Source organism: Pleurodeles waltl, chromosome 4_1 (assembly GCF_031143425.1).
Source record: "Pleurodeles waltl isolate 20211129_DDA chromosome 4_1, aPleWal1.hap1.20221129, whole genome shotgun sequence".
NCBI classification, from domain to species: domain Eukaryota; kingdom Metazoa; phylum Chordata; class Amphibia; order Caudata; family Salamandridae; genus Pleurodeles; species Pleurodeles waltl.
Window position 1 is genome coordinate 937140080 of NC_090442.1, and position 25927 is coordinate 937166006.

A 25927-nucleotide genomic window follows, 5' to 3' on the forward strand; every position below is an offset into this window, starting at 1 on the left:
TTCAGATACCGAATGCAAGAGCTCACCAGAGTTCCTCTGCAACTCCCTCTTCACCTTCTGCCAAAGGATCGACCGCTGACTGCTCAAGACACCTGCAAAACCGCAACAAAGTAGCAAAGATGACTACTAGCAACCTTGTATCGCTCATCCTGATGGCTTTCTCGACTGTTTCCAGGTGGTGCATGCTCTGGGGGTATTCTGCCTCCTTTCTGCACCAGGAGCTCTGACGAAATCTCCCGTGGGTCGACGGAATCTTCCCCCTGCAACCACGGGCAACAAAAGACTGCACCAGCGGTCCTCTGGGTCCCCTCTCAGCACGACGAGCGTGCTTCCTGGAACTCAGCAACTCTGTCCAAGTGACTCCCACAGTCCAGTGACTCTTCAGTCCAAGTTTGGTGGAGGTAAGTCCTTGCCTCCCCACGCTAGACTGCATTGCTGGGTACCGCGTGATTTGCAGCTGCTCCGGCTCCTGTGCACTCTTCCAGGATTTCCTTCGTGCACAGCCAAGCCTGGGTCCCCGACACTCTAACCTGCAGTGCACAACCTTCTGAGTTGTCCTCCGGCATCATGGGACTCCCTTTTGTGACTTCTCATGGACTCCAGTTCACTCCTCTTCTAAGTGCCTGTTCCGGTACTTCTGCAGGTGCTGCCTGCTTCTGTGATGGCTCCCTGACTTGCTGGACGCCCCCTCTGTCTCCTCATCCAAGTGGCGATATCCTGGTCCCTCCTGGGCCACAGCAGCATCCAAAAACCCTAACCACAACCCTTGCAGCTAGCAAGGCTTGTTTGTGGTCTTTCTGCGTGGGAATACTGCTGCAAGCTTCTTCACGACGTGGGTCATCCATCCTCCAAAGGGGAAGTTCCTAGTCCTCTTTGTTCTTGCAAAACACCAAGCTTCTTCCATCTGGTGGCAGCTTCCTTGCACCATCTGCTGGCATTTCCTGGGCTCCTGCCCACTCTCGACACTGTCGCGACTCTTGGACTTGGTCCCCTTGTCTTACAGGTACTCAGGTCAGGAAATCCACTGTTGTTGCATTGCTGGTGTTGGTTTTCCTTGTAGAATCCCCCTATCATGACTTCTGTGCTCTCTTGGGGTTGTAGGTGCACTTTACACCTACCTTACAGGGTCTTGAACTAGGGTATTTTTCTAACCCTCACTGTTTTCTTACAGTCCCAGCGACCCTCTACAAGCTCACATAGGTTTGGGGTCCATTCGTGGTTCGCATTCCACTTTTGGAGTATATGGTTTGTGTTGCCCCTATACCTATGTGCTCCTATTGCAATCTATTGTAACTTTACACTGCTTGCATTACTTCCTTTTGCTATTACTGCATAATTTTGGTATTGTGTACATATATCTTGTATATTTGGCATCCTCATACTGAAGGTACTCACTGAGATACTTTTGGCATATTGTCATAAAAATAAAGTACCTTTATTTTTAGTATATCTGTGTATTGTGTTTTCTTATGATATTGTGCATATGACACCAGTGGTATAGTAGGAGCTTTACATGTCTACTAGTTCAGCCTAAGCTGCTGTGCCATAGCTACCTTCTATCAGCCTAAGCTGCGAGAAACACCTCTTCTACACTAATAAGGGATAAATGGACCTGGCACAAGGTGTAAGTACCTCGGGTACCCACTACAAGCCATGCCAGCCTCCTACAACCCTCCAGAAGGAGTTCCAGAGGAAACAAAAACAAAAATGTGGGAAAAACCTCTACACAGGAACTCCTGAAAAAGTGGAAAAGAGATAATGGAAAAAAAGGGAAAAAATTGAATAATTTCTTGCCAAGAGCAACAAGAACTGGAGAAAAACACGAAGAAACTGGAGCGAGGATCACCACCAAGCAGAAGTGTTTGCAACGCGAGGAAGACCAGAACTGAAAGGCTTATATACCAGGAGACGGGAAGTGACAAACAGGAAGAAAGAGCGACACCATCTTGGATTGGGAAAGGCTGAATAGAAAAGAATAGGAAAAAAGTAGCAGTATAAAAGGAAAAAGAAAAAAAAGCATGTTGGGAAAAAGAGCACCAAGAAGAAGACAACATGGATACCAGAACAAGGAAAAAAGCAAAGTGTAAAGAAAGGAAGAAGAAAAAAGGAAGAAAGAAGAGGATTCCCCCCAGGTAAGGAAGGGAAAAAATATCAGGAAGGCAAGCGGGGAAAGCGGTATGACCGGGAGCATGAAATGTGCTTTCTGGGCCGCGCAGCAAGAGGAGAGATACAAAAACGCAGCCCGCGGCGATGCCGGCGCTCGAATACTCGGATCGGCAGCCCAACCGCGGCTCAAACAAGGGACGGCATGGTAGAGCGCGGTGTCACAATGTGAGGGAGGAATTTGATGGAGACAATGCCACCAGATCCAATATCTCTCAGCTCTGGGATACCTTTAAGAAGTCTTAGAATGTTACCTCTGTTCAAGATATCATGAGCACCCCTATAGCGGTATTCTGGCATGAAAAGTAATTCAGCAGTAGGACACTTAGATGAAGAAATTAAAAAACAGGATGATGGCCTTAGATGGATCTGGTCCACCAAGCTGGTCGGGCCCATGAGAATCTCTGGCCCCATCACCAAATGATCGGTAGTGAAGTCTTGATGGTGGGGAACCAATGAAAAGTGCTGACTACTTTGACTTTGGGAAGACATTCCCAGAGAGCTATCAGCTCTCGGTCCCACTGTAACACAACTGGCCATTTCGTGGGCCACTCTAAGGTTCTACCATATTACTGTAATGCGGACAGAGTCATCTCTCCCAAGCTTGTGACAGTGGGTACAGCAGAACTGTCGACTTTGCCTTTATTAAAAGGGCCCACGGATTCTTTAGATGAAGTTCCATCTCTTTTATTGGGGATGCTGGTCAACAAACTATGCACAGGATCACTGGGCGCAGCAGACCACCCTGATTGTCCGTGGAAGGACCAGTTGGCAAAGTCAAACTTGTTGCCTCCTGCAACCGCAATATATCATGTTGAACCAATTGTAGACCTTTATTTTACGTTCCTGGAGGGGGTAGGCTCCATCTTTTATTCTGATGCTTAAAAAGCCTTTTTCCCTCTTACTCAGTGTACGCTGAATGCCAGGCACTACCCCAAGAGGAGATGGTTTTAAGGGATCTGCTTGTGACACACAATAAGAGTTGGGGGAAGGAACTAGATTCATAAGTTCAACTTCAGATGAGCAGATCTTCTGTCGAACTGGACTGGCAAGAGTGCCTTGCTCGGGGACTTCCATAACATCGAGCTGGCTTGGATTAATGGTTGATGAGCTCTTTGCTGGAAGAAAATAATCATCCAATGTTTTGGTTTTCATTTTGTTCCGTGCCAAGGCTACATAGGGCCTCAGATTCAATGGAGTGACTGAGGGCGTAGAGCAAGATGAAAACCTCTGAATTTCAGATAAGACTGAGCTTAAAAAAGTTGAAAGAGATGATAAACTTCCTATAATCGGAGAGCAACAGCAAGCAGCTTGAACTACATTAGTGTTTGTTTGCGCTCTGATGATTAACTGGTGTAAATTGTTCAGTCTGTGGTCAATCCCGGCTACATAAGTGGCCAATGTACTCAACAAATCAACTTGCACATCAAGCTTGTCAGAGTGATAATTCAGGACCAAAACAGTAGATTTCAAAGTGTGAAGAAACTGGGACTAAACAGGCCCGCTAAATTCGGCTGTAGTGTTGGAAACGGGGGTTAGATCGAATATGTGCACCTTCCACGAATTCAGTTTGAAGACAAGAGAAGTCCAGGAGTGATTGATCATTAAGCTCTCTCTCCTTAAACTCTGTTTGAGAGTTACCGTTGCATAGCCCATTAGGAGATCTCGTAGGGAGCATAGGTAAAATGCTGCCAGTTGAACTATGAGTCCATTGAGTGGCCGGAGGACTAATCAAATAGGCCATAATGTGGTCCTGCTGGCAATTTCTGCCGAGGGGGTGCTGCTGAGAAAGCAACCCAGTCCATGGCATCAAAGGAGTGGTCACTTGAAATAACTATTGGAGAGGTCTCATGCTTTGGTGGAGCCACAACAGAATTAACCACCTGTGACACCGATGGGATTAAGTTTTCTTTAGGGGCTGACAGATCGATGTCTAATTCCTCAGCCTCTGGGGTGCTTCTTAAGCTAGAGTGATCCACAAAATTGACTGTTAAAACCGGACAGTGTACTTGTGTGAGTATTTCCAAGGATCGAGAGGCCTTTGGTGACGCCTTTGGTGACACTTCCAAGGAACCGGACATCAGGGTGCATTCAAACCTGTTGCAAGCTGGGTGACACCACCATTCACCTTTGTTACAACAGGAGACTTCTTCTTGAAATAAGCCAGCAGATAAGACTCGTGAAACCTCAGTGAGCTTGAATGAGGCATATTAACAACATGGTTGAGAGGATTCAAAACCGCAGTGGTAAACAGTTCAGTGTGTTGTGACACAATCTGGGGGGCCACAGTTTAAAATGTAAGGGTTTTGCTGCAAATGGAGGCGAACAGAGGCGCCGCTCCCCAACTCTGAGCTCCGCACTCTGAGTCGACTCCGTCCACCTCTGGCACTCCTCCAAGCATCGGCGTCAGCGTCTGACCTCAGCGTCGGCATCTCTCCAGCACTGCCTAAATGAGTAAATCATGACACTCCCTTGAATGGGAGTGCATCAGGATATCCACTTAACCTGGCAGAGGACTGAATGAGAGTCATCACCTGGAGAAAACAATCCTGGGTAGAAGAGGGCTGTAGCTTGAAAAGAATCAGGTAAACTGGAGATATGTGTTCTCTGTGCAAAACATGGAGGGGCGCAGTAGCCCCCATAAGAAGAGAGGGACGACAACCCGCAGAGAAAATGGTAAAAGCATTGTGTTTGTTGAGCTTCCAAACGGCTCTTTTTCATATACGATATCACTAACAGAACCTGGCTTTCAGCCAAAAACACTTGTGTTCTACATTCATTTAACAAATACCAGCCAAGGACATAAATTCGATAATTTCAAGGTGATCAGCATGAATGAAGATGTTAATCACGTAATACTTCAGAGAGACTGACAAAATTGTGCTTGAGATATGAAGTTGGTGTCCATAATGAATTAATTAATAGTTATCTGATAAATAGATTCCCTTACCGAAAAGCATTGGGCACCAACATAGTTAATGTGTACAGTCCTTGAAACCAGCTTGCTTTTCAAAAGGAAATTGATCAAGCAACATTTATAAGATAACTTATATTAGTGAAAAATGTTCAATTTATTGAAAACACCCAGGCACGAAAGTGAGAAGTCAGACTGACACTGAGAGACTTCCGGTAAAATAATTGGAAGAGTATGTAAGATCACATTGACCCCGGGATTATCCGAATGAGGTGCTTATACACCCTCAATAATAACAGGTTTGGATGACCTAGGAGTGTTATCAATGATGTGTTTTCTAAATAACTCTCAGCTGGGTGTTTCCCGGTTTTCCGATCCACCTTCATAATACAGTAAAACTTGATGGGGATTACGGTAAAATGTCTAAAGCCATTATTGTCTTGTTTACTTTTCATGTTCTGAATTGTGGTCTAACCTAATGTGCTGTCTCGGGGGAAGGCTCAGAAAAAGTATTGAACAAGAAATATTCCATATGTCATACTGCTTTGCCATGCACTTCTAAACAGTGATCAATTGGATTTGGGGCTTTAATCGGCAGGAAATTAACAGCAATTTTTTTCATTTGGACAGCCCTTTGCCTTGTATCAAATAACTTTTTTACAAACATGAAGCAGGGAGACAATAATTTTCTGTACTGGATCTATCTGTAAAGTCTGAAAACACTGTCAATCCACACCTTGTATCTTTTGTTCAAGCTCCCACGCATTGAAGGTCAGAATTTCCAGGAAAGAGACGTGTTCCTTTATTAGGGTTGTCGAATCTGGGTGATGTGCTAAGCAAGAGGATTCCAGTTCTTTCATAGAAACCTTGCAGTATTGATACAATATTATCAATACGAGTAGATCTAGTTCAAAGTAGATGATCCAGCGATGCAAATGCAGAAACCATTTGAGGAAGATGTTTTTGCTACATTTCTGTTGGCTCATCCAAGCTATAATCTCAGGGTTTAGAAACCGTTTTTTTTTTTTTAATTTGACTGGGAGGAAGAACAATAACGAGACAGGAATAACTATGCTGACCATATTTATCCCCTAAACCATATCTTCACATAGGAGCGTACTGCATATTTTTAGGATGCTTCTTTGGAGGCCAATCATCTAGCTGAACAGCTGACGTAACAAAACAGCATGGATACAACTCCACTACCTAAAGCTTTGTTTTCAGAGTGTGATTAATCATACTAAACACTCTCAAACTCCCTGCTGGACCTGTGACTATATAACAAAGAGCAACCTTGTAGAAGGTTTAATGGCTCTGTCAGTTTAAGCGACTACTACAAAGCATTTGAAGAACTGCTTGGCCTAATTGTGGATAGAAGGCCTCCTTGACTGTCTACCACACCACTCTCCTGTACTATAGGCTGTCAGCATGATATATGGCATATTAGTTGTATCTGGGTCCTTACTGCATATAATGTAGCACCTTCTGATGCAGACAATAACTTACTCCACTGGGCGGGAAATCAAGAACGCTGATGAATTACAGCAGCTTCACTCAGGTGGAGAGGGCACAAAATGCCATGTGGCTTGATAAACTGTCTGCCATCTCGTTCGTACAAGGTGCTCTCAGGTTGTGGCTACTGGAAGTGACTTTGCTCAGTGCAATTTGTGTCATGCAGTGTGACCTCAAAACAGACACCAGCTGATTATTTCTGGGAGTGTTTCGTCCCAAATCCACCAGATCTGAAATGTTGATTGGGCATTTGTGGCCAACAGTTATAAAAGGCACGGATGAGGAGTGCTTCCTGTCCAAAGAACTTTGGTATGGGAATATGTACAACGTACTGATAATTCGTATATTGCTTTTTGGTATAGTCCCCACAGTTGTGTGACGATGGCCCTGATGGTAACAAGAATGAATAGAAACTAGGGTGAACCTTTAAACTGTAATGTTTGCATGTAATAAAAAACGTAAACTCACAATCAGATACAAACAAGTAAACTGCTTTAGAATCAATAATAAACAATTAATTAAACCAACTGCAATACATCTCCAACATTTTTATTGTGTCACACACTATATACAAGCTTTACACATACAATATTATATACATATAATTTGCATTTGAATGTAGAAGGATTATATGCTTTCTTCAGTCTCTTTCAAACATAATATCAGTGAAATAAACAGGCCTTTTATTCTAACATTAACATTACTAGTTTAAAACATAATAAACATCGGTATATGACATGCTATTGTATACATTTAATAAATAACAATGCAAAACATTCTTAATATTAATAATGTGTGCAGTAAAACATAACCAGTATAACTAGTATTTCATATATAATTCATGTTTTTATTTGAATAAATTATTTCTGCTGGTCTGTAAGCTTGGAGGTGGATTCTGAGGAACATATTGTATCAGGCATTGATGCAAATTTGGGAGACGTCAAGGTCTTAAATAGAGTCTTTTCGAGATGCTTAGTTTGCACATCAATGTCAGCTCTCACTGTCAGCATTGCCTCAATGTCTTAAATTCTTAAGAATTGTGGCAGAAGAATATTGGCTACTAAAATACTGTGAAGGTAAGGATATCAAGGTAAATACAGAAATAATATTCTTAACTCTGGCTGTGATGATTTAGGAGCACAATATTTAAAACTCGATATTCAGCTAGCATACTGCTTTTACCATGACAAGCAAAAAACTGATGGATTAAACCCAGATGTGTGACTGGGGGTGAATGTTTGATTTGTTCTGCATTACGTCCATCATCTGTTGTTTTTGCATTTATCGCCCCAAGTGGGAAGGGTAAGCCCAGATGTGAGTCCTGTGCTTGCTATGCCACCAGATTCAAGCTAGCCTGGCTGATATAGGTTGATATCCTGAAACCGATTCCAGAATGTTTGTTTCTGGTTCAGGGAGGACATGACCTGGCAGTTCGGGCTGGACTGTTCCCATGGGGAACAGGGTCAAGACTGATTTGCATATGGCTGCATCTAAACTGCAATGGCATGGCAAGCAAAACAACTGATGGATTAAACCCAGATATGTGATTGGGGGTGAATGTCTGATTTGCTCTGCATTCTGTCTATCATCTGTTGTTTTTGCATTTGTCACCCCAAGTGGGAAGGCTATGCCCAGACGTAGGTCCCATGCATGCTTGCTATGCCGCAAGATTCAAGCTAGCCTGTCTGATGATGGGTGATGCCCTGAAACCGGTCATAGGATGCTTGTTTCTGGTTCAGTGAGACATGGCCTGGCATTTTCGGCTGGACTGTTTCCATGGGGAACAGGGGCAAGACTAATTTGTATATGGCTGGGTCCAAATTTATATGGCATGGCAAGCGAAAAAACTGATGGATTAAACCCAGATCTGTGACTGGCGGTGGATGTTTGATTTGCTCTGCATTCCTTCCATCATCTGTTGTTTGTGCATTTTTTAAAAATAGATGATGCCCTGATTTACAAGACAGTATACAACAAATCCAGGACAGTTGCTATTCTTTAGACATTTTTGCAGATAGTTTGCAGCAGTCAAACTCACATTGTGTGTACAGGTACTCATACAAAGAGCTGATCTATCTTAGTTGTGGGGTAATGGTTTGTCCAGATTGGGATCAATTCACCTTGCTATCATCTGCAGACAATCAATGCTAGGGTGCCAGTGCTCTCTCCTGTAAACATGGTAAAAACTAACTGGCACTCAATTGACATATTTAATTTATTTATAATTCCCTAGTAAAATGGTACTACAGGTACTTGGGGCCTGTAACTTAACTGCTACTAGTGGGCCTGCTGCGCAAGTTGTGCCTCCCAGGTAAGTAGCCCTTTAAAAACATGTCTCAGGCTTGCCTTTGCAACTTATGTGTGCAGTTTTAAAACTGGCTTTTCAACCTGGCAAAATAAACCTTTTGCCAGGAATAAACATTCCTTTTTAACACATATACTGCACCCGCAGGCACTAAACAGCACATAGGGCATGGAGCATTGTATTTAAAAAGATGGACACACACTTTTAAGTTGTACGTGTCCTGGTAGTGAAAACCTCCCAAATTTGTTTTTCACTGTTGCAAGACATACCTCTCCCATAGGATAACATTAGGTAACCTTATTACATGTAATATGGTATAGCTTTTGTTTGGAAGCAGGTATGAGTATCATGTTTAGTGTCTGAGGAGTTGTAATTTAAAACCCTCTTTAATAGTAAAGCCTGATTTTAAGTCACAATTCTGAAAATGCCACTTTTATTAAGTTGGCATTTTCTTTCCCTAATCATTTGGTGCCTGTGGCCTGTATCCTGGATACATGACTAGGTGTGGTTGCCAGCTGTCCTTTGTATATTTCTCCAGACAGCATCGCAATAGAGGGCCTGGGTGTTGGCACATCCTGACATGATGAGGGAGGTGGAGCTGTCACCTGTCATACTTGCACTTTAAAGACACTACCTTAGCTAACACGCCAAGAACTTTGCTTTAGCCCATTGTGGCTGCAGACAGACTAGAACTAGGGCAGGGAGACAGGAAATTCCAAACACAGCTGAAAGAGGAAACTCCAGAATCTTCTCCCGCTTTAAAGCTGGCATCAGACATAAAAATTTGACCGTCAGACCTGCTCTTCAGTACACTTTTGGACGTGTGGATACCACAGAATAAGGAGTGCCCTGCTGCTTGAGGTCTGCACCTCAGTCTGAGAAGGAAGATTGGACTTGCTCCCTTCATCCCAGGTTGAAATGACTCCAAGTTTCAGCTGACTTGCCTCCTAAGCTACAGGCGAACAAAAGCTCCAGAGGTTTACCTGCAACTGCCCAGCTGACCTGCTACACTAGACCTGCCTGGACCTGCAAAAAGACCTGCCTGACTCCGCTAGCCTCTACTGGAGTGTGTTCCTGATCCCCAAGAGGTGACTTCTAGGTCCTGGACCTTTGGTGTGGCATCAGTTGAGCTCCTCCTGCAAGAAAAGTAGAAATCCTGATGTTTTGGGCTCTTATCAACCATGAACGGACCAGTTCACACCAAGATCTTACCATCAGTGCCAAACAACATGAATCTCAGGTGAACCCAACTGTTCACCCTGCAGCGACTGTCAGGGGCAACTGGCAACTCAAGATCTGCTCTTTGCAATACAGCATTTTCAGCCCACGATGACCACAATTGCGAAGCTCCAGCAACAACAGTCTGTAGCACCTGTCTTGCTTTTAACGCTACATCAACAATTATGTGCAACACTCTCCCTGCTCCTCATGTCTTCCTCCACACCATGAACGGAACTCTTTGTGCGGGATTTTAGAAAGTAAATTTTTCAGCTGGACTAACCTGGTCTCTATATCTAGCCCAAGCGCCATTGCAGTCAGCCTGAACTTGTGACTTTCACCAGGTCTCGCAATACCAGATAACTGTGAGTGGCGCTTTGTGCCTTTACGTGATATACTGATCTTACATTTTTGAGATTGCATATCTCCTGTTCTACTGATTGGATTTTTGTTGTCTTGGTATCAAATCATTTATTACATTTCTACTCTATTTTTCTAAATTGGTGTGACATTTTTCATGACTTGAGATGTATGTGCAGCATAGATACTTTACACATTGCCTCAAAGTTCAGTTTGACTGATTTTGTACCAAGCTACCAGTCCATAACACCGAAGTTGTTCTTCTGTGAGGAGGGCTGCAAGAACCCTTCCTTTTAAAACGTGCACAAATAATGGTTATCCATGACTTACACTTGACAAACCATGAATGACTATATTTGACCTTCCTTTTAACAGACATTTACCTAACACAGGCCTTCCTCAAATTACTGTTTCAATAATATGGAGCATTTCTTTCCTTGTTGCATCCTACTTTTCCTGATGGGGACCTCTGTTAATATCAGCCCCAGGGGCAGCCCCTCTGCTATGGTGGAGAATGGTCACCTCGCTGCTGAAAGCAGAAAAATAAAGTGAAAATAAAAGTATTTTATTATCACTTTATTTTTCGGCTTTCTTAGGGTCAGCAACATCCGTGTCAGCACAGGGCGGACTAGTATGCGCACTTAGCCCCATATTTATACTCGGTTTGGTCGAATTAGAATCATTTTTTTTGCGCTAATTCAGCGCAAACCTAATTCCATATTTCTACTTTGGCGCTAGCTGCGTCTAGCGCCAAAGTTATGGAGTTCACATCATTTTCTGGATATGGAAACCTACCTTGTGTCAATGAGATGCATGGTAGGCGTTCTTGTGCAGAAAACTACAGTATGGCCCTTGCGCCATATTTATCCCCCAGTGCTAAAATCTAGCACGGGGGATGGAGGCCTTAAATAATGGCGCAGAGCTTGCTTAGTGCCATTATTTAACGCCTCGGTCAGGGCAGGCGTTAGGGGATCTGTGGGCCTTTTTCCATGGTCAGAGACCACGGAAAGAGCCCACAGGTGCCCTTCCCTGACCCCAGGGACACCCTGACCCACCCCCTCCCACACCAGGAAGACACCTAAGTATGGGGAGCCCCCATCCCAGGGAGGTAGAGGTGAGTATTTTGTTTTTCGAAGTGCCATGGGGAGGAGCCTAACTTGGGCCCCCCTACATGGCACTGTGCTCAATGGCCATGCCCAGGGGACATAAGTCCACTGGGCATGCCCATTGGGCTGCGGGGCATTACTCCTGTCTTAACTGAGACAGGAGTCATGTCCATGGGGTTCTAATGTCAGAAAATGATGCTAGTCTGTGCAGAAGCATTTTTTTTGTCTCTGCCCATACTAGTGTCATCCTCTGAGGCTAAACCCCTGTTCCTCCTATGCCTCCTCCACCTGGCTAGCGTCCTTTTCTATGACACTAGCGGCCCTTACCGCAGGCTGGTGTCATACCATAAATATGACACCATGCCGGCATCTTGGTATGACACTATCCGGCGGTAAACTTTTTGACGCTGAACTTTGTTAGCACAGTTCAGTGTCAAAAAGTATAAATATGCTCCTAAGAACTCTCCACCCGGCTGTGTTGCACAGCCAAGTGGAGACCAAGTGCAGTCTCCCACTCCTTCTGTTAGCGGCAGTTCAGCCCACACAGGCCAATCCCAGTGCTTCTCTAATGCTGGATACCAGCATGAGAGAAGCATCGGGATTTGGTGGGAGGTGTGGGAGTTGCCGAACATCAAGGCAGCAGTTTTTTTTCTTTTTTTTTCTTTTATTGCCCCCCCCGCCCACCCTGCCCCTCCAACCCTTCCTGGCAGCAACCACCACTGATCAGCCCATCTACCTATGTTAATTATCATGGAGATTTGTTTGAAGGGTGTTTCATCACTAAATCACTATCCCCAGGGCTTGAGCCTTCATACTTTAAAACTATTTTAATAAACAATTAAATATGTTTTGTAAAAAGCAATGAATCTGACTACTTGGCTTTGTGACCCATCTCCCTCCTCTTAACTAAGTGTGACATCACTATCACGAAACAATTAGCTTCTTTATACATATATCTTTCAAAATGTCTTCTACTTTTGTTATACTTAAACATGTATGCGGTATGATGGCTATAGCATAATTCTAGAGCCCACACTTAACATGCGCAGGGGTAGCACAATGCAATGAGGTAATCGGAAATGTAATTAACAGAAATAGCACCGTAGATCAAATTTCCGAGCAAAAATATATTTTGTGCTGAAAAGTTGACACAAACGCAATGCCAAATGCTTTCTGTCATGTAGCATCAAACAATATATGTAGTGGGGTGTACGAGAGCAGGAACAGGCGAAATTCCTAGTATTTTACACAAAGCCACATCAACTTAAACTAGCACAACCTTGCTTTTGTGTGAAACTCTAATGCCAAGTGAAACCATGTGCAATCACTAGATATAGCGCATTATGTTCCCATGCGTAATTTTCAAGAAATTGCATACTTTACCTATGCTACCTTTGGACGGCTGTCATCATGGGCGTCCTTAGGGGAAGGGGACAAGTGGGGGCCAGAGTAAGGTACAGCCTGGTGTGCAGGCTCACAGTGCAACATTAACACAACAGTCGACATAGTGTTATGCTGCCTGTACTAGTACAGCCACGGCCCCTGCTAAAAACAGTCCAAAATGCTTGCAGACGCCCATGGCTGTCATCGCTTACAAATTTGTAATTGAGGGTCTACCACAAGCACAAATGTCATGAAAAATCCCACCACCTCACTTTGGTGTTGTGGCGCAAAGTTTTAAGTTGTAACAAAATGGCATATCTTGTTAGGTCAGCTGATAACGTAATGGCACATAGGTCTTAATAAATATGGCGGTGTGAGATTTTTGTTGCGCGACACATGGCGTCAAGTTGCCTACTTTTGATAAACCTTTGAAACTCACTTCAGATAATTCACAGACATTTGACTTTTCTTTCCTCATTACTCTCCATAAGCAGCCTTTACACTGTAGCTGTTATTTGACCATCACACCATCTTTGAATCCATGCCTGTTTCAAGCCAATTGGATACATGCCATTGAATACTCAAGAAAGAGAAAGTCTGCTTGAAATGACTGACTAAAATCTTCACTCTAAAAACACTTCACATTGTAGTATTTAATATATATAACTGAGAAATATATTCATTAATTGTGTGTGTGCTTTAAGCAAATGTTGTAATCAAGTTCTTCACTTCAGACTCACTTGTTTTTTTTTAAAGTTTAAGGCAGGTTAGGGATACAGACTCCTAGTATAAATTCCAATCACACTGTCACAAATGGTATAACAGTAACCAAGAGACACCATTATTGAAGCTAATACCAATTTCTATAATGTAGGTGGAATTTTCTTGATAGTTTGTGCAGTTGTACTCATATAACCCATATGCCACCGCTTGATACCAGTAGAGACCATCTCTGAAAGGCCAGCTGTTATTCCCAGCTGGGATTCATTTAAGTAGCATGTCTGTTGCTTTTGAAAACACACTGTAGAGAGCTATCCACCATGAACAAGTGTGAGATGGAAGAAAGTGCACGGTTTGGATTTGGCTGTAATTGGCTGGTAACACTGTCTTAGAAAACAGCTGGAACTGAGTGTTAAAGGAGTTCTTCTTTTCAGTAGACATCATCCACGTTGGCAGAAAGGATCGATACTCGTTGCTCTAAGGAAGATGCTACAAAGCACAAATATTCAGTTATATTAGCATTTTTTCTTGTATACAAAGTTCATGTATAAAACTACAACAACAATTAAAGCCACGTTTGCCAAATTGTGTGTTTGAAAAGACGTTCTTTAAAGAAGAGTCCAGAAGTGACTTATTTTATTTTTGTACAGCCCGTGGATTTTTATGATAGGCATCGGAGTGAGTGCGAGAGCAGAAAATTCATATAGCTGTTTTGTCTCTGGCAACTGTGTATAGGCCATCTTCTTTACCTATAATTATGAAAATTCATACTAGCTACACAAGGTGAGATTCACCAATGATTAGGAAAAAGGTAAAACATGTTTTCTTGTATGGTTTTCTTAGAATTCCAACTCTTAGGTGATTTACGACACAAGGCTCTTTTAGAACAAGGCTGACAGCAAGACTATGGGGGTCATTCTGACCCTGGTGGTCATTGACCGCCAGGGCCAACGACCACGGAAGCACCGCCAACAGGCTGGCGGTGCTTCCTGGCCAATTCTGACCGCGGCGGTAAAGCCGCGGTCATAAAAGGGAAACCGGTGGTTTCCCGCCGTTTTTCCCCTGGCCAAAGGAATCCTCCATGGCGGCGCTGCAAGCAGCGCCGCCATGGGGATTCCGACCCCCTTCCCGCCAGCCTGTTTCTGGCGGTGAAGGCTGGCGGGAATGGGTGTCGTGGGGCCCCTGGGGGCCCCTGCACTGCCCATGCCAGTGGCATGGGCAGTGCAGGGGCTCCCTAACAGGGCCCCATTAGGATTTTCAGTGTCTGCTTGGCAGACACTGAAAATCGCGACGGGTGCAACCGCACCCGTCGCACCCCAGCAAATCCACCGGCTCCATTCGGAGCCGGCTTCATCTTTGCTGGGGCTTTCCCGCTGGGCCGGCGGGCGATCTTTTGAAGATCGCCCGCCGGCCCAGCGGGAAAGTTAGAATGCTCCCCGCGGTCATTTGACCGCGGGGCGGTGTTTGGGCGGTTTCCGTCCGGCGGGCGGTGCCCGCCGCCCGCCGGGGTCGGAATGACCCCCTATGTATTTCAGAATGTCTAATACAGATATATTGCACTACCAGAACATTATAGCACAAATATAAACAACCAAAATATTGTGCAAGTAAGTACACACTAGTGAGTATAGATTTGCTATTGTTAACTCCAGATCTATGCAAATTGATGATGCATATATTGCAAAGGTAAATAGATGTAGAGTTAAGTATAGTAAACCTATACTTATTACTCTACTCTTAAACCTTGCTGATAGTTTGGTTGTCAATATTAGTTTTATGATATTCTTGTAGGATGATATGTAAAACTCAATATTCTAGCATATCAAATTAGTACCATACCCCTTTCCCATCTATATCTTTATACAGACAGTGGTGGAAATCCTCTGTACATGCAGGTTTTCCTCCAGTTGAAAGTGAAAGGATCAGAATCAGGATTTAGGTTTTCCTTAACACAATGTCAATGTTTAGTAGCACAACAGTGTGCAAAACATTTTGTAAATCGGGTCTCCAATTGATGCATACAATTCTGCCCTTCAGCCCCTGCACCACACCTCCGATTGTTTGTCTCTCTGTATAATAACTATTCTTGTTTCTATCAAGTGCAATATATCATGCATGACTAGGCAATCCTCTCCACCATTAAGCATTGTGCCCAAATCTCCTCTTTCTATCGCCAAATTACACAAACATAATAATAGAAAAAGTCTCACTTGTTTTTCGAGTAGAGTAAATTCATATTTGTTCACCAACATGATTGAGCTCCTTACCCCCTTCCTTTTCTCGGGCTTTATTCAGAAAAGGATATCCTTTGATTTGTGAAGGGATGTGCTCAAACCAGATGAGAGGATTTTCTGTTACCAAGTAACTCTCAAGCTCCTATGAACAATCCTATGTCTCATTTGTCTTTCTATTATTTTACAACTCCTATTACCTTCTCTCTTCATTTCAATATTACAACTCCCTGAAGATGTTTAGCACATTTCTACTAGGTTGACCTCATTACTCTTCACTTACCTCTCCCTGATGATATATGCTGGACCTTTGCTTTCAAAGAATATTCATGTTCAAGTTGCTTTCTCCGGTGCACTGTGAAAAACGGTGTATATCATTATCAAAAAATCAAACACATTGTTTGGCAGTCCTATCAACAAGGAATGAATTTGGCAGCATGTATGATGGATTGAACGCTATTTATATCTTGTTAATAAATGTAGGTAAAACGTGTATTTTGTAACATGCAATTTGCAAGAGGACCTGTATAGAATACAATTCAAATGTAATTAGTAGCAATTGCGAATAACACAAATTGGTTTGGATTCAAATTATGGACACTGTGGCTAGAGTTTAGCCTAAGGGTGTCTAACAGTGGTCCAGGAAGAACAAATCGGGATAGCCAGGGGAGTAACACAGGCCCGTGCAGTCCCTGCGAGTCAAGAGGGTCCCCAGCACTACAGAAGGCCTCATTCTTCCCAAGACCAATGAACATTTGAAAGATATGGGAAGCTCAGGAGCTCCTCATAAAATCCTGTAGGAGACCACATCATTTTTATGTCATGTCACGGAGGTCACCCACAGATCTGTGTAAATTAATTGTATGGAACATTACACTGTTTGTTATGCCTGAGATTGGATGTATTCTGGCTTTGTAAAGAATCACTAGAAACTTCTGAACCAGAACATGACTTGCCCTGATAATTTCCGTTCTCCATATTTGGTGTTTTAGCAGGCAGATCAGATGTTCATGTCATCATGTAGACACTAGATCACAAGATGTTTTGAACACTGGATACCACTTGCTGCTGTCAAAGATGAAGATGGAAGGAAGGCTAGAAAGGGGAAGCTTTGAACATTGCAAAATAGGGACAGCATGGTGGGGTGTAATTCCTCCTGAAGGTAGAACAAGAAGTCAGGAAAGCATTACAGATCGGTGTATCTTTTTGTATTCTCTGTCACAGTATACAGAGTTTCTGAAAATATCAATATTAAACAAAACTAAAAAAGCAAAGAAAGTCAATAGCAGGGATATTGCAGGAGAGTGTGAGGAGATTGGAGGGGTTGGCAAGGCCTGGCGAGCCCATGCTCTTGTTTGGCCACGTAAATGTTCATATACTTTTCATATATTACTTAACCTCGAAAATATGCATTATTCACATTTGCTGACAATATCTGCATTCACGCAGGGTATCGCAAGGGCAATGCAATACCTAAGTCAGATTTACCAAGAGCTACCAGGGCACCTTCCGTGGTCCTGCATTACTTAGCAAATCTGTAGTAACGCAAGGCAGCACAAGTCACTGCCTTATGTTACTCTGCCCATGAAGGCGTGCCATGTGTGGTGGGTGGGTATTCCCACACATCCACCCATGGATTATGGTGCATTCCCAGATTTACCATTAGTGGTAAACCTCGGGATGCATAAATTGATACGCATCCTCAGGGCAGGCGTAAGAAGAAGAAATATGCTTATTTCTCCTTTCTTGTTTTTTCCTCTTTCTATGTGAACTACATTCTGCAGCACACATATAAAGATGAAAATGCATCTAAGGATTGTTTTTGTACAACAAGGTACCCGTTCCTGTACAAAAAACAATCCTGCCTATTATGCAGGCACCATTGCACCATGGTGCAAGGGTGCCAGTATTGGTGCCAGGCTGCAGATTGTACACCTGCACAGGTAGAGAGCAGAAATGCACCATATGATGTAAAATACAGAGCATTACTGCCATCTCCCTTTCTCACAGTGCAGCACAGAGAGGTCTCTTGCTGCGTTGCATGAATATTTAATAAATCTGGCCCACTTTATATCTATGTTGCATAACTACTGGATTAGTGAAACAGTTCCACATGATCTCCTGTACACAACAGGATGTGACAGGGGCCTTAACATGGTAATACAATAATAATGCTGCTAAAATGTAATATATGCATCATTACACTGTAGGGGACCTGCCAACTCTCCATGTAAGGCTTTGCCTCCAGGCGCAGTGTAACAGCACCATAAGGTGAAGTGTTATGTTGTAATTTTAAGAAAGGATCCTGACACTTCCCTAGTGGATGATCGGATTTGTGCTACTATGTACATGTACAAAACCTTTCCCCTGCATATTAAAGGGTAGAAAAAGAGTAAGCCTTTCTATCAAGGGGTAAGAAGGAACGACTGTATCAGAAAGTGCTGACAATGCCAAATGTTCTCCAGCTGGCAGGGGAATCTAGCCCCCACACAAATAGACTTAGCCACTGGCCTTCCAACAAATGGGGTCTCTAGTTGGCAGTGGTTTGCACCCCATCCGAGTAGGTACCCTCCCTCTAGTCAGGGTAAGGGAGTCACACAGCTAACATAACCCCTGCTCACTCCCTTGGTAGCTTGGCACAAGCAGTTAGGGTTATCTCAGAGGCAAAGTGTAAAGCATTTGTACACACACACACACAGTAACACAGTGAAAACACTACAAATGGACACCACACCAGCCAACATTTATCTATATGAAACAAGACCAAAATTACAAAAATCCAACTTACACAAGAAAATATATCAATTTCTTTAGGTTAAAAGAGTCTTAATCCATAGGAATCAATGGATGTGTTGTTATAGTACAAAGTACCTGGTATGTGTCAAAAATAAAGCCACAGGAGAGGTGATACATCAGAAAGACAAGCAATGTGTCGATTCCTTACTCACAAGTGCTGCTGTGCATTGATTTGGTTCTTTTCCCGCCGGTTAGGCAATGCTTCGATTCTTTCCTCTGCATTAGAACAATGGGTCGATTTCCGGACACGCAGCCTCAGGTCTTTGCTTCAATGTTGAGGATTTGATGCCCAGGGTCGATGCATGGAAAATTCCAATGTGCTGTTCGAAGGGTCTGCGTTGAGAACAGGTGCTGCATCAAAGTTTCAGCTGCGGGACAGGCACTAGCTATATTTTTCTGATGCACACACAGTAGTGTATGGATTGTCCCCATAGGTTACCAGCTTCCACTTCTAAGGGCCCAGGGACTGGATTTGCCATCACTTAGCAAGTCAGGACTCTAGGTAGAAGTACCCAGGCACTGGCAGATGAAGTCTTTGGTGCCCTTGAGGAGGCAAGCTCAGTTCAAGCCTTTGGAGAACTTTGGAAAGCAGGAGGAGGAAAGCCAAGTGTAGTCCTTGCACTCCCAGAGCAGAAGTATCAGCAGCAGGCAGCACAGCAAAGCAACAGGCAGAGTGGCAGTTCCTCATCAAGCATCTCCCTGGCAGTATGTCCTCCATCCAGAAGTGTTCTGAAGATTTAGGATCAGCAGTTCAATACTTATGCAAATTTCTGCCTTTAAAGTATGCAAACTTCAAAGGACAGTTTCTGTAGTGAACAGGACCCCGCCTCTCCCTGTCCTTGCCCCAGACACACTCCAGGGGGTTGGAGACTGCTTTGTGTAAGGACAGGTACCATCCTATTAGGTGCAAGTGTTAGCTCCTCCAAACTAGCCCAGGAAGACCCATCAGGATATGCAGGACACACCTCAGCGCCATTTGTGTGACTGCCTAGAGTGAATTAAAAACAGCCCAACTATTAGTCTGACCTGCATTCAGCTGGCACAGAATGGTTCACCAAGAAAATGCCCACTTTCTAAAAGTGGCACTTTCAAACTTACAATTTAAGAAGCAACTTTAACAAAATATGCCTTTTTTAAATTGTGAGTTTCGAGACCCCAAACCCCATAATCTTCATCTGCTCCCAATAGGAAATTACACTTAAAGGACATTTTAAGGCAATCCCCATGTTATCCTATGGGAGAGATATGCTTTGCAATAGTGAAAAACAAATTCAGCAGTATTTCACTATCATGGCATGTAAAACACACTACTACATGGCCTACCTCTTAAATACACTGCACCCTGCCCATGGGGCTGTCTTGGGCCTTTTTAAAGGTTTACATGCAGTAAAAGGGAATGTTTGAGCCTGGCATGTGGGTGCACTTGCCAGGTCAAATTGGCAGTTTACAACTGCACACCTAGACACTGCAGTGGCAGGTCTGAGACATGTTTGCAGGGCTACTCATGTGGGTGGCACAATCAGTGCTGCAGGCCCACTAGTAGCTTTTGATTTACAGGCCCTGGGCACCTCTAGTACACCGCACTAGGGACTTACTAGTAAATCAAATAAGCCAATCATGAAAAGCCAATTACACATACATTTTACATAGGAGCACTTGCACTTTAGCACTGGATAGCAGTGGTAAAGTGCACAGAGTATCAAAAAAGCAAATGTCCAGTACACATCAACTACCTGGGAAACAGAAGCAAAAAGTTAAGGAAGACCACGCAAAGGATGCCAAGTCTGATGCGTGGCCAAGATGGGGACCGGAGCAAACGCTCAGTGAATAGCTCCGCTCCCGCCCCAGAAGTAATCCTGTTATAGCACCCTATCCGGAACCCCCAGATGTTGGATTTGTGGTCTCACTGACCCCAGGCTTGGCGAGTCATGCTGCGGAGACTGATTTGCCCGCTGGTGACGACCAGCGTACATGAAGTCTGAGCGGCCTGCATGGCCACCTCACGAAAGGAGGCGGGGCCCTGCTGTGGCCTGTCTTGATGCTGAGGGGCGGAAGAGGTGCGTCACGCCACAGTCCTGAATGCTGGTGTGAATGTTGAGGCCGGAGGGGACCACAACTGATGGAGCTGCCGGCACCGGAAGAGGCGGCGAGCGAAACGTGCTGCAGTCGGGAGGTGCCAAGTTGCCTTTGGAGCATGTGAGGTGTGGGAAGTGCCATAGAGTGAAGGCACGCCCATAGGACGATGGACTGTGCTTGCTGGTGCCTGGGTCTGAGGTGAGAGCACGCTCCGACTATGGGCCTCTCTTGGGGATTGAGGAGACAGCCCTCCTTTTGAAATCCTGTGTGGCCCCTGGCAGGGACATGGGTTGGACATGTAAATCAGCAGTGAGGCCCTAAGGGTGGGGAGCCTTGCACTGTCTGGCACCAGAGAACATCGGTGTAGATTGCAGAAGGTGCATAGGGAGGGCTCCTGACCCTACTGGCTGCACTAAAGGTGGTAGTTATTCTCAAAATAGGGACTGTAGAGGGAACTTACTCTTCCGCATGACTAGCTCAGAGGGGCCCGCAGGCTAACTGTGAGGGCCCAACATGATACCGAGGACCTGGATGTTAAGGCCCGGCTCTGGAGCACTGGGGACGTTTACTCCTGAGCGACCCCATTGGAATACGACACAGGCGAGTGGAGGGCCTCGACGGGAGAGGGGCATTGGCCCCCATCAAAGGAATGCTACTAGTCTTAGTTTTTTAATCATTTGGTAGCTGAGAACACAAAATAAGGCAGTGCGCACAAGTGGGTGAGCTCTCCCAATCGGCAGTACTTATGGTCAAACCAAAAGCAGCGCAGTTGCCGCCACTTGCTGAGGGAGTGATGCCACTCCTGCCCCCCATTGCTAAAGATAACGTAGCAACCCTCCAACATATGAACAAAACTCTACAGGTAAATTCTGCACAATTTGACAAGCTCCTACAAGCAATATTGGACACCAAAACGACTTTAGAAGTAAAAATTGACTCTGTGGCTTGGGAGATCAATCTGCTCCGAGTAGGTCATCGCAAACTAGCTGAAAAGGTGTCTGAGAACAAAGCCTCATTGGCAGTGGTGCAACCAGAGGTTGAGGACCTTCAGAACCTGGTGAAACAGTTGACGGCGGAGGTCTCTTCTCTACAACGCAGATCAGATGATGCAGAGGGACTCATTCGTTTTCTGGGATTTCCAGAGCGGGCAGAGGTGCCTAATGCTGAACTATTCCTTGAACAATGGTTGAAGGGCCACGGTGTTCGCAAACAATGTACCGTCTTTCTTCTCAATAGAACCAGCACACTGGATTCCGGGAAGGCTGCCATGACCAGGAGCTCCGCCTAGGCCACTAATAGCCTGTCTCCTAAAATTTCAGGACCATGAGATGATTCTCCAAGGCTTCCGCACACAGGGACTCTGGAGGCTCGATAATACGGTCATCACGGTCTGTCCTGATTACACCATGGAGGTGCAATGCAAGCGTACTTCATGCATAAAAGTCAAACAGCTACTTCGCAAGTGTAACATCACCTATTCCTTGTTGTTTCCGGCACGATTACAGGTGGTGGATGAGGGGAAAACTCATATTTTCCCTTCACCTGAAAATGCATGGACGTGGTTGCATGCCAAGGGATTGGTCAAACCGCACCGTGAGGACCCTCTAGAGGGAGCCTAGCTGACATCCCAACCCCGGTGCAAAAAGAGATTTAAGATGCACCCCTCCAAGGCTCAAGCAGCTGAAGGCCAAGCACAGGCACTAATTGAGCCGGCCCAACTTACATCCAATCAATATGCTGCCCTCCGCAATGATAAAGCATCGGATTCTAACTCATTGATGGGCCATTCCAGTGAATCTACAGTTCCCTTGATGCTGGGCCCAGAAGTAACTCCACGTACAGCTGACGACCTCTAATATTACATGTTGATTTTGGATGACAACACTCTGGTCCCAATTTGTGAGTAAGGAACAAACTTGCCTTTGGAAGCATGGGCGCCGGAGTTCAGGTCTTGCATTTACTGTGTTGCAGTGAGCGGCTCTGCTCCTCAGCCTGCAGCCACACTTGCTCGCCTGTATACCTTCACTCTGTGGGAACTAGTGATCAGGATGCATATATTACCAGCCAGCGAAAGGGGAGGTCTGGGTGGGTGAGGTAACCATAGTAATGAATGCGGGCTGGCGGAGACATGATGCCAACTTCCCACACCTATGCCCCCCACTCCGAATGGATTCTCGAATTGACACTGTTCAAACCATTAATATTAACTGCACCTGTTTTTCTAATACATTACTGGGTGGCCAAGGCCCTGTTGGCCCTAGCCCTGGATGGCTGAACACTGTTTATTGTTTTTTGTGACATCATGTGGGTTTCAACAATGCTGTTGAGTCCTGGGGGGACACTGTGGTTGGGGGATTGGGACCTATTGGGTCTAGTGTTTCTTAATGTGGCCATACTGAGAGATCACAGGACAACGGCCCACACATGGTATCACATACTCACACACAAACATGAAGGTTGACAGCTGCAACATAGTAACGTGGAACGTATGAGGTATGGCCAATCCAATCAAATGTCATAGGACACATGCATACTTAAAGCGACATAGGGTCCACATTGCAATCTGGCAAGAAACACATCTCACAGACAGAGACTTGCAATGCATTAAAACTAAATGGCGTGGACTAGCGCATGGTACAGTAACATTAGCATTTGCCAAAGGGGTGTTAATATGGATAGCTCCAGAGGTTCCCTATGTAGTTGAGCGTTCTATAGTGGTTAGGGAGGGCAGTTATGTACTGCTGGAGGGCTCCCTAGATGGCAATTCCCTATCCATAGCTGGAATATATGCCCCCACCTCAAAGAAGGGGGATTTCCTGAGGTCCATCACACCTACACTCTTCCAGGACCCAATGGCCAATTGCATATGGGGGGAGAGACTTAAACTGCATACCAAATGTAGATATGGACAGATCTCATCCACCATTTGTGGGCGCTGCTAGCAGGAAAATGGTGAGCGAATTGTACCAATGGATGTATCAAAGGGAGCTTTATGACATATGGTGCCTTTTACACCCACAGGATCGACAATACTCCTTCTATTCCTCAGTACATGTGTTACATACCTGTAAAGACTTGCTCTTAAGCCAGGCTGGTCTGGCCCATGATGCTACTAGGGCGGACTACTTAGCCAAGATGCTGTTAGATCACTGCCCACTGAAGGTCAACATGCACGGGGCCAGACCGCGTACCTCCATACCTATTTGGCCTCTATAGCCCAACATGTTGGCGGATCCTCCTTTCCGTCAGGAAGTGATTGCTTGCATTTCCCAATACTTTGAATTAAATGGGAGGGACAGCCACAACGCGCAGTGGAGTGAGATGCACACAAGGTGGTGGTGCGAGGCCATTGTCTCACGGCCACAGGAGGAGTACGGCTCACAATGGTGTGGGAACTAGCCTCTCTAGAAATAGACCTGCGCAGTGTGGAATGTGCAGTAGCAAGGGGCTCATCTGACCCTGAGGTTCTCCACGAACAACGTGCACGAAACAGAAAGGTAGACAGGCACTTGCGCATTTATGATTACTGACATTACATCTCTAGGCCACATGCTGAGGGCGATCGCTCTGGCAGGCTGCTGGCATGGCTGACCAGGGGCAAGCAGCACAGTGCTCCCATTGGGACATCTAGGCTTGACTCAGGACTTGTGGTCAATACTCAAATGGCCATAATTGATGCCTTTTGACTCTACTACAGCACGCTTTATGAGGCGAGAACGGACCCCCCCCCCGCCACACAACTAGCGCACTTTTTTGACTTGCTTCCCCTTGCATACCTTACTCCATTACAACATACAGAGTTAGATGAACCTATAGATATTGCCGAGATCCAAACGGTGTTGTGTCAATTAGCCTGCAACAATACCCCTAGCACAGACGGGTTACCGGTGGAATACTATGCAACGTTCGCTACACAATTAACTACACTATTCCTGGAGGTACTACGCAAAGACTTACAGACTCACAACGTGAAGCACTGCTTGTGGTTTTGCCCAAATCAGGCCGGACCCCCTTGATGTGCCATCCTACAGGCCCTTGTCATTGCTTAATTTGGATTGTAAGATATTAGGCAAGGTCCTTGCAAACTGTTTGCTTCCGCTAATGACCCACTTGGTCCACGAGGACCAATCCGGTTTCATTCAGGAACGGAACACTTTCCTGAATGTCAGACAACTGAAGTAAGTGATGGGCAGTCCTGAAGGGGAACACGACAGAGTTGTGGTATCGTTAGATATCGAGAAGGCTTTTGACACCCTCAGGTGGCCTTTCCTCAAAGAGGCTTTACGTGGAATTTGGTCAAGGATTTTTAAGTTGGATTGATATGTTGTATTCCAATCCCATTCCCCATGTCAAAACAGGCCAGGTCATCTCTGAATGCCTCCCCATTTGTTGTGGCACCAGACACGGGTGTCCCTTATCGACGCTGTTATTTGCGCTAGCAATTGAGCCAATAGCGGCTCAGCTTCGACTACGGGCGCAACAATGGGAGTTACCCGAGGGTTGCAAACAACATATAGGGGGTCATTCTGACCCCGGCGGGCGGCGGTTGCAGCCCGCCTGGCGGGAACCGCCATTTGTCCACTCCGCGGTCAAAAGACCGCTGGTGCCATTCTGACCTTCCCGCTTGGCCAGCGGGAAGGAGGCCTGCAACACAGAAGCCGGCTCCGAATGGAGCCGGCGGTGTTGCAGGCGTGCGACAGCTGCAGTTGCACCCGTCGCGCTTTTCACTGTCTGCTAAGCAGACAGTGAAAAGCTTCATGGGGCCCTGTTAGGGGGCCCCTGCCTGGCATGGGCAGTGCAGGGGCCCCCAGGGGCCCCTAGACACCCGTTACCGCCAGCCTCTTCCTGGCGGTGACAACCGCCAGAAACACGCTGGCGGTAAGGGGGTCAGAATCCCGATGGCGGCGCTGCTTGCAGCGCCGCCATGGCAGATTCGCCCAGCCGGGGGTAAACCCGCCAGGGTCGGAATGACCCCCATAGTATCCCTTTATGCCAATGATGCATTAATATATCTATATAAATGCACATCATCCCTTCCGGAGCTTTTACAATTACTAGATCACTTTAGGGATTTATCCGGATTGCATGTAAACTGGTCGAAATCCTACTTGTTACCATTGACTCAGATTCCAGAAAGCTTGCA

The 25927-nt window shown here is 45.2% G+C and overlaps 1 protein-coding gene across 1 annotated transcript in view; it reads right to left on the reverse strand.

Moving 5' to 3' along the window:
- Positions 1–12271: 12271 nt before the first annotated feature.
- IL17REL (interleukin 17 receptor E like) overlaps positions 12272–25927 on the reverse strand; it is a 600388-nt gene continuing 586732 nt past the window's right edge. The window contains exons 17-18 of the mRNA XM_069229705.1: positions 16196–16267; positions 12272–14170 (exon numbers count right to left, since the gene is read on the reverse strand). Coding sequence (XP_069085806.1) covers positions 14112–14170; positions 16196–16267 — 131 coding nt within the window. The 3' untranslated portion in view covers positions 12272–14111. The remainder of the gene's footprint in view (positions 14171–16195; positions 16268–25927) is intronic.